We start from the raw sequence: 10,126 nt of genomic DNA on the forward strand, positions 1-10,126 counted from the left end.
CCTTAAAATAACATGTAGAATTTTTTTCTCATCTGCTTCAGCAGACTTACTGGATGATCTTGTCTTGTTCCAGATCACTGTCATCTTCCTGAAGGAGGAGTATTATTTGCCTGTCGTCATTATCATTATTTTAAGCAGTGTTAGTGGCCTTCTGGCTTTGACCGTGATTATAATCATCCTATTCCAGGTCAGTTCTACTCATGTGAAATATCAGAGTACAGAGAGATTTTCCTAAAACAGATATGATGGTCATTACCCTATTTAAATCCTTTACTTTCCTTCCCCTGTTTTAATGTTCAAACTTTTATACTGCTTTCAAGACCCTCACTCTGTGGCCTCTGCCCCTCTCCACCCTTAAGTCTTGCTTTTTCCTCTAAACACATGTAACTAAATAAGTTGATGTATCTGTTCTGCCACCCCCCTATGCCAATGCCTTTTCCCACTTTTTCACCTTGTTCACACTCTTTCCTTAAATCTCAGCCCAGAGATTCCTCAGTCCTCTGAACTGAGTTATATGCTTTTCCTGTGAACAAGCTGCTTTCTGGAAACCCAAGTGGCAGTCATCACTGTATATTAATTATTTTTGTTCCTACTACATTGTGAGTTTTTTAAAATATTTATTTATTTATTTATTTATTTTATGATTTTTTATTGTATTATGTTAGCCACCATACAGTACATCCCCGGTTTCCGATGTAACGTTCGATGATTCATTAGTTGCATATAACACCCATTGCACCATGCAATACGTGCCCTCCTTACTACCCATCACCGGTCTATCCCATTACCCCAACCCCTCCCCTCTGAGGCCCTCAGTTTGTTTCTCATAGTCCATAGTCTCTCATGTTTCATTCCCCCTTCTGATTTACCCCCCCTTTCTTTATCCCTTTCTTCCCCTACTGATCATCCTAGTTCTTATGTTCCATAGATGAGAGAAATCATATGATAGTCTTTCTCTGCTTGACTTATTTCACTTAGCATTTTCTCCTCCAGTGCAGTCCATGTTGCAGCAAATGTTGAGAATTCGTTCTTTCTGATAGCTGAGTAATATTCCATTGTATATATGGACCACAACTTCTTAATCCAGTCATCTGTTGAAGGGCATCTCGGCTCCTTCCATGATTTGGCTATTGTGGACAATGCAGCTATGAACATTGGGGTGCATATGGCCCTTCTCTTTACTACGTCTGTATCTTTGGGGTAAACACCCAGTAGTGCAATGGCTGGGTCATAGGGTAGTTCAATTTTTAACTTTTTAAGGGACCTCCACACTGTTTTCCAGAGTGGCTGTACCAACTTGCATTCCCACCAACAANGGGCTGCCTCTTAGTTTTTTTGGCTGTTTCCTTGGCTGTGCAGAAGCTTTTTATCTTGATGAAGTCAATTTTTTTTTTTATTTTTAAGCAATCTCTACACCCAAAATAGGGCTCAAACTTACAGCCCTGAGATCAAGAGTTACTGAGCCAGCCAGGTGCTCCTAGATTGTGAGTTTCTTGATGTAGGAGGCCATACTATCCATAGTAGGCTGAGTACTTTTACATAAATAAGATCCATTATAGCTGAAACTATAATACTTTGCAGAATTACTTAAAAAGGTTAGGGAGTTTGGGGGCTTAAGAGGAGGGTGATTTTTCACTTCTGACCGGAGAATGAGCACCAGAAAAGGCTTGTGGAAAGGCAGCATTTAAGACACATCTTATACAGATGTAGTGAAAAGAAGGGGCACATGCACCCCAATGTTCATAGCAGCGATGTCCACAATAGCCAAACTGTGGAAGGAGCCGAGATGCCCTTCAACAGATGACTGGATAAAGAAGATGTGGTATATGTATATATATATATATATATATATATATATATATATACACACAATGGAATATTACTCAGCCATCAGAAAGGATGAATACCCACAATTTGCATTGACATGGATGGAACTGAAAGGTGTTAAACTAAGTGAAATAAGTCAATCAGAGAAACTCAGTGATCATATGGTTGCACTCATGTGGAACATAAGGAATAGTGCCAAGGACCATAGGGGAAGGGAGGGAAAACTGAATGGGAGAAATCAGAGAGGGAGACAAATCACAAGAGACTCTTGACTCCAGGAAACAAACTGAGGGTTGCAGAAGGAAGGAGGATGGGGGGATGGGGTAACTGGTGATGGGCATTAAGGAGGGCACGTGATGTGATGAGCATTGGGTGTTATACACAACTAATGAATCAGTGAACAGTACATCAAAAACTAATGATGTACTATATGTTGGATTTAAATTGAATTTAAATAAAAAAAATAGTTCCTGATTTTAAAAAAGATCTTGAAGGATCGGATTGTCAGGGAGAGATTCAGAGGAGGCATGAGAAGCAGAGGAGTGTAGGAGCTATTTTGGTAACAACTACATAATGGTTTTCTAAAACAGGTTGGTATCTTAGGCCTATAATGGGACTTCCCCTCCTTTGTTTCAGTGTGGCTTTTTTAAAAGAAAATACCAACATGTGAACTTGGACAGCACAAGGAAGGCCCAGCTGAAATCAGAGAATCTGCTCGCAGAAGAAAATTAGGACCAGCTTCCTCATCTCTTGGGAGAGAACATCAACCAGTGTTGGTGTCGTTCCTTTTTTTTTTTTTTTTAAGATGTTCTAGAGTGGAATCGAACAGATTGTTTGTGAGATATTGTTTTTTAACCATACTTTGTCCCGAAAGTGTGTGTTGTGCAGAAAATAAACTTGGGAAACATCTGATATTACATAAAATTAAGCTGTTTTCTTTACAGAAATGCCTTCAATACGGAGATATACTTTGTGATTTTCCCTCAAGAGGAGGTACCGCAGTTGCAACCTTACTTGCCTAACAACGCTTTTTCTTGGCATGTCTACTGATGTCTCCCAACTAGGCCTTCCACAAAGTACATCTTGGGGGATAGTGGTCAGAAGCATTTCCTAGTCTGGCATTTTCAAGATCCTAAGATGTTGCCCTGTTATTTCAAGTCAGGCCACAAAAAAGCACCACCTGTAACAAATGTAAAAAGTAGAACAAAAGTCACCAAAATAGTAACTAGGGAGGCAAAGAGAAAACCAAGACTTTGTTCTGTAGTTTCATTTCTGTTGTGTGTATGAATATATCTACTTAATACTCTGTGCTAATTCCTTACCCAGCCTCCTGCTTAGTGGATTGCTCAGGGAGACTTTAGTTCCTTGGTACTGTCGCTAGGAGAGCGCACTCTTCCACAGGAGGAGATGAAACCTGGCCTGGGAGTTGGAGGCACAGAGATTAGGGCCTAGTTACAGGCTGGCTTTGTTCTTAGTATCTTATTTTATCTTTATGCCCCATGTTAAAACTTGACCCATCTCCCTACGCTTAACCCTGCAATGGAGCAATCTTTGTTTTCCTGGATCATAAAAGTTATTGCATAAAAATTAAGTGGTGTACCAGTATATAACAAAGAAAGTAATCCTCGTCTTTATCTAATTCAGATGCTTTCATTATTTCTTTTAAATTTTCTTTTTTTCTGAAATTTATATTTGTATAAGGTATGAATTAGGGACTGAGTTTTGTTTTTTTGTTTTGTTTTGGTTTTTTGGGGTTTTTTTCTCCCAGAAGCATAACTAACTTCACCACACCACTTACTGAAATAACCACCTCCTTTGCTTATCCACACTTTCCTGTATCACAGGGGCTGAAAGGCTTTAAACATTGCCCAGACTCCTTTGCGGTGGGTTTCTAGTTTAGGTTTTGCCAGTGAGAGGCACTTGCATGAGACTGGAAGGTGGAAAGATAGAAGTCTTCCTTTTGGCTGTGGCCTCCAGCAGTGGTGGCAGCTTCTTGCAACTCCCGACCTCTGGGTGATACCAGCTCTCCTGTTTTTATTTTCCAGCCCTCTTGACAAATTTGAAGCATAACTCTCTTTATTAAATCCCTTCCTGCTTGAAATACCTAGAGTGGTTTCTGTTTCCTTGTTGACCTTGAGTCTAACTATATTATTTCCAATGAGTAATAGTTGTCCCTATGTCATTTATTGAAATGCTCATTAATAATTGGCAATTCTATAACTCCTTGTGAAATTCATACGTATACATATAAATTCTGGAAATTTAATTTTGTTTCACTGATACGTTTGTTCCTGTACCAGTACCACAACTAAAGGAACACTTTCTAGCATTATGCAAATGATAAATTTAAAACAGTGGCACAAAGATATCTAAAAAAGGAAAAGTAAGTCTCTCTCTCTTCTCCACCTCCAATCTCTTTCCAAATGCAGCCACTGTTAATAAATTTTAAGATATTCTTTAAAAATATTCCTATGCATATACCAGCATAAGCTTTCTCTCTCTCTAGACATTTATTTATATAAATCTATATATAAATGGAATTACATTGTATGTAGTGTTCCACCTCCTGCTTTTTCATCTAATAGATTCTAGGTATCTTTCAATAGCAACATCTACAAATCTATCCCAATCTTTTTAACAGTTCCGTAATGTACTGAGTTGTATTTACTTAACAAAGCGGATATTTAAGTTTTTTCTATTTCCTTTTTTTTATTACAAAGAAAAGGTATGATGAACATCTCTAAACAGGTATCCTATATAGTATGCTTTTCAAGTATACTGATGGGTAAGCTCCTAGCACCATTATTGGCTCAGAGATTGTGTGCATTTAAAATTTTGATAGATGAAATAAATCACAGGAATGAAAGGCACAGAATGGGGATTACAGTCAGTGGCATTGTAATGGTCTCGTACGGTGACAGACGGTAGCTACACTTGAGGTGAGCGCAGCGTAACGTAGAGAAGTTGAATCACTGTGTTGTATACCTAAAACTAATGTAACATTATCTGTCAACTATGCTTCAATTAAACTTTTTTAAATAGATGATGGCAACCTCCAAAAAGTCTTTACCAGTTTTTACCCACACTTAGAGTATATGAAGTGCCACTGTGTACCTTGCCATCACTGGGCACCATCAAACTTTAACTATTTTGCTAACCTGATCATTGTGAAAAATGGTATCCTGTTTTTGATACCAGTTTTCATGCAGTAAATTTTGATACCTGATAGGACATTTTCATTCTTAAGAAAAATTACTGATTATATTTTTTCAGACAATTCTTAGTATCTGTGTTTCAAATTCATAAAAGAAACCCTTTGGGATTTTAATTCAAATGTACAGATTAGGTTGGGAAGAATTGCTTTCTTTACAGTATTGTTTTCCTAGTCAGAAATATGACATTTCTTCACTTGCTGAGATGTTTTGTTTTTTTAAAGATTTGTCAGGGCACCTGGGTGGCTCAGTCGGTTAAGCGTCTGCCTTCAGTTCAGGTCATGATCCCAGAGTCCTGGGATCGAGCCCCACATTGGGCTCCCTGCTCAGCAGGGAGCCTGCTTCTCCCTCTCCCTCTGCCTGCCGCTCCCCTTGCTTGTACTCTCTCTCTGACAAATAAATCCTTTTTAAAGATTTTATTTATTTATTTAAGAGAGACAGAGAGCATGATCAGAGGAGAGGGGCAGAGGGAGAGGGAGAAGCAGACTCCCTGCTGAGCAGGGGGCCCAATGAGGGACAGGACCCTGAGATCATGACCTGAGCCGAAGACAGACACTTAACGGAGCGAGTCACCCAGGCGTCCCTCCACTTGCTGAGATTTTTATTTTTTTATTTTTTTTAAAGATTTTATTTATTTATTTGACAGAGATAGAGACAGCCAGCGAGAGAGGGAACACAAGCAGGGGGAGTGGGAGAGGAAGAAGCAGGCTCATAGCGGAAAAGCCTGATGTGGGGCCCGATCCGGTAACGCCGGGATCATGCCCTGAGCCGAAGGCAGACGCTTAACCGCTGTGCCACCCAGGGGCCCCATTGCTGACATTTTTAAAAACACCCTGCAGCAAGGTTTTATAATTTTCTTCGGAGATCTTAATTTATGAAGACTCACTTGCAGCGGTATTATATTTTTTATTGCTACTATGAACTTTTTCCCCTGGTTGATAATAGGGCTTGTATCTAGAACAATCTGTTTTGAATATTTATCTTATCTGGCCATCTTACTGAACTTTGGGGGGGGTTGTTTTGTTTTTTAAGATTTTTTAATTTTGTCAGAGACAGAGTACAAGCAGGGGGAGTGGCAGAGGGAGAGGGAGAAGCAGGCTCCTCACTGAGCAGGGAGCCCAATGCAAGACTTGATCCCAGGACTCTGGGATCATGACCTGAGCCAAAGACAGACGTTTAACTGACTGAGCCACCCAGGCATCTCCTGTACTTTGTTTTTTAATAGCTTCTTAGTTGATTCTCTTGGATTTTCAAAGGAGAAAATCCTATCTGGAAATAATGGTGATTTGGAGTCTTTCTTATATTTATACTCTTTTCACCCTTATTTCTTTGACTAGAACTTGTAGAGCTCTGAGAAGTTAGTGGGATCTCTCTGTGCACCCTCCACTGCCTGCCTCACAGCTGCCCACGGTCCCACTCCCTGCCGTCCTGCCTCTGGGTAATTTCTGGGGCTCGGTAGGAACACCCGTCCGGTTCTCACAGAGCCTCTTAGTTACCTGTGGTACATCACCAGGCTCTTTGGCACGATCAGCTTCTCTGTTGATCTGATCCATCTGCTTCACTTCTTGCAGGAATTCCTTCATATTTTTAGTCCCTTTATTATATCGTTCTCTGTGTCCAATGCTACAGCTCTTCCTTCTTTATATTTCTTGAATTATTTCAGAGGTTTTGCCTTTAAAGGCAAGGAAAGAGGTAAATTTGCTTCAATATTTCTCTGTTGTTGGGCTCAGGAGTTATGTCCAAATTTTGTGTTCTAGGTGACTTACAGCCCTTTTATACTTTTTTATTATAAATAAGACCCTACTACTCTCATTGTTAACAGTCAAACCATATATTGAGCACCAATGATCTGTTGACTGACAGCTGTGCTGATCTGATTGGAGTTAAGCCAATGCAATTGTAGTTAAGAGACTACATGAGGGACCTGTCTGAGAAGGGAGGGGACTTATAAAGAGACATGATTAGATTTTACAAATTCAGGCGCTGTAACTTTGGCCAAGGCCTTGTCTTTATTCTAAAAGATGACTTTCTAGTGCCAGGCATTTTCTATTTCCTTTTTTTTTTTTTAATTTATTTATGTGACAGAGAGACAGCCTACGAGAGAGGGAACACAGCAGGGGAGTGGGAGAGGAAGAAGCAGGCTCCCAGCGGAGGAGCCTGATGTGGGACTTGATCCCAGAACGCTGGGATCACACCCTGAGCCGAAGGCAGACGCTTAATGACTGCGCTACCCAGGCGCCCCCCAGGCATTTTCTATTTCCTGTTCACCCTCTTCTGCCTGGGAACAGGAAGTGCCATAGCTTGTATAGATCTAAGGACAGCAGGTCATGGCCACTGTCCTGACCGGATAAGGACCAACATGAGGTCAGCTGGACATCAGCATGGCGAAAACGCCCCTTGTTACAGGCTAATGAGTACAGATTCAAATAACCTTTTTCTTTTGTGGTAACTTCGGAACTTTGGATTTGGTTGTTGGAGGGATGGCATGAAACAGATGTGAAAACCGAAATCTGTCAAATTTTTAGGCCTAATTAAATTTTGAGAAAGGGATGCTTCATATGGCCACGCCCAGCATCTTACCTTATCCACAAATAGTGTATACTCTATGCACGTCTCTACCCCTATAAGGAGGGATATTTACTTAAGATCAGGATCTAGATATTTTTGGGTCTCCTAGCTATAATTAGTAATAGTAAACTTTGTAATAGTGCCAGAATTCTACCTTTACTTTTTTTTTAAGATTTTATTTTTAAGTAATCTCTGCACCCAACGTGGGGCTCAAACCCATGACCTTGAGATCAAGAGTTGCATGCTCCACCAGCTGAGCCAGCCAGCCCCGTCATTACTTTAAGAACAGATTTAGTAAATGGAATCAAGGAAAACGTTGCATCACTTTAGGAAGAGTAGTTCTAATACCAGAGTTCAGGAAGTAGCTGGATGCACCTAAATAGACAATTCCCAATGTCAGTTAACTAACATGACTGATTAATAGGATATTTTGGAAAGTACATAAATAATAACACTGTCGTAGTAAGATCCTAGTGAAAAGTGAAAAATTGGGATGCTTGGGTGGCACAGTCTGTTAAGTGTCAGACTCTTGGTTTCAGCTCAGGTCATGATCTCAGGGTTGTGAGGTCAAACCCCACCTTGGACTCTGCTGTCAGCGCGGAGTGTGCTGGAGATTTTCTCTCCCTCTCCCTCTGCCCCTCCCGCTCATGCTCTTGCTCTTTCTCAAATAAATACATTAAAAAAAAAAAAGGTGTAAAATTGCCTTTGTCACACCCTGTTCCATCTGAGCCCCTCCTTAGAAGCTGAGGTGAACTGGGTTAGCGTATATCCTTCCAGGTTTTATTCTGTGCATTTATAAATATCCACATATATACATAAATAGTATATAGTTTTGGGGTTTTGTTTTCTTTTACATAAATAGAATCATATATTCTGCCATTTGTGAGAATTTGTGACCATTTTCAAGGAACCAGTGTCAGAGAAAAAATGTTGCTGCCAAATGTGGGTGGAGTGGATAGGGAGAGGTGACATCTTAGGTTAATGTGTCTGGGGAATTAATAACTTAAATTTGCATAGCTCTTTACAGTTTATAAAGAGCCCCTTTCAACTTTTTCCATAAGTGCAATTAAAGACGTTTTTGTAATTACTATACAATGCCAAAGAGCTTTCCAGAAAGACTCAGCCGTGTTACATGGTCAGCAGCATGAACATGTTCTGGGATCTCTGTTTTTGCTTAGCTCGTTTGCTTGATTGGTGTATAGTCATAACTTTAGTTTACTTTGCTGGCAAGACTATGTATTTTCCTATGAAATAAGATGACTTTTTTTCCCCTCTCTGTGCTTTACTTTTTCTTTCTTGTCTATTTAAAATATGGCCCTGGTATTTTCTCATTAGCTCTTTGAACTGCACCATCTTCTGGGATAGAAGTAAGAGAAGTATTTTTCCCTCTGAACTCAGGAACTTCTGGGCAAGTGAGGGTGATTTGACTCAGAATTGGAGCAGTGTGACTTCCAGAATGGGGGAACTGAGTCATACAAATTTGCTGGTGGGCATTAGGAAGCAGTAGTCCTTACTAGTGGTCTGTCTAAAAGAGAAACTCTTCCTAAGTACCACAAAGAAGCCAGGACCCTGGTGCCAGCCTCCAGGAGAGCCAGCTGGAGGCTCTGCTCCTCGATCTCCCACCACCCTGAAAAGAGGATTCTGGGACCCTAGAGCTAGTCGAAGTCCTCAGGGCAGAGTTGGGAGGGAGGTGGTTGAAGATGTGGTCTCTGGGGATGTTTTCTCTTCTGTCCAGGGCCTGTGAAAGGGGCCTGGACTTGCCCTGCCTAGAGCACTGGCAGACGTTCTCGGGCTCTTGGCCTTGGTTTCTGGGGTTTGACTAGTGTCCTACTCTGGGGTAATCTTTTGTCTCTTTAGAGCTGTGAGGTCAGAGATTAAGGTTGGAGTGCTGGGGTGGGAGAAAACATTGCTGAACCACTTTGATTCTCTGCAAAATTTTGAGATTTCGTAGTCCAGGAAAAGGCTACCAGCCTAACTCCTGGCATTCTACACCGGGGCTTGGGGTACTTTGCCCAGTGATGGACTCATCCTGTGGATCAGCTAGCTAGTGGAGGACACTAGTACCTCTAGGTCAGAGATTTCTCACTTTCTTCTGTGCCATAGACCCCTTTGGTGGTCTGGTGAAACCTAGGGACCCCTTTTCAGATTTTTTCCCAACATCGTATTATGAAGAATTGAATTTTGCAATTGTGAACACCTGTCTACCCACCATCTAGTTTCTTCCATTGACATTTTACACTAGGCTCATCTTATCACATATTTTCCCATCATCCATCCATCAGCTTATTTTCAAATACAATGAAAGTTTACAAATAACCAATTATATTGAAATACAATAATCAGAATATTTAAAAATTCTTATGGAGATATATGTGCTTCTTTATTAAAGTGTTAAGGCAGCAGGTCTAATAACTACCCTTCTTTCAAAGTAGGGATGAACTTAAAATGTATTTTGAGATATCTGCAATAACTGTAATGTGGGAAGACAGCTGTGATTTCTATTGGTGCCAAGATACAGA

General features: G+C 40.5%; 1 protein-coding gene across 4 annotated transcripts in view; it reads left to right on the plus strand.

Annotated features, from left to right (window-relative positions):
• Window positions 1–2,741, plus strand: part of ITGAE (integrin subunit alpha E) — a 69,364-nt gene extending 66,623 nt beyond the window's left edge. For 3 of the 4 annotated variants that reach the window (XM_034640839.1, XM_034640841.1, XM_034640842.1), the window contains 2 exons: window positions 74–187; window positions 2,464–2,741. In XM_034640839.1, the coding sequence (XP_034496730.1) occupies window positions 74–187; window positions 2,464–2,559 (210 nt within the window). In that variant the 3' untranslated portion in view covers window positions 2,560–2,741. The remainder of the gene's footprint in view (window positions 1–73; window positions 188–2,463) is intronic. The other variant, XM_034640840.1, reaches the window with a different exon arrangement.
• Window positions 2,742–10,126: the final 7,385 nt, after the last annotated feature.

Source organism: Ailuropoda melanoleuca, chromosome 13, assembly GCF_002007445.2.
Source record: "Ailuropoda melanoleuca isolate Jingjing chromosome 13, ASM200744v2, whole genome shotgun sequence".
Taxonomy (NCBI): Eukaryota; Metazoa; Chordata; class Mammalia; order Carnivora; family Ursidae; genus Ailuropoda; species Ailuropoda melanoleuca.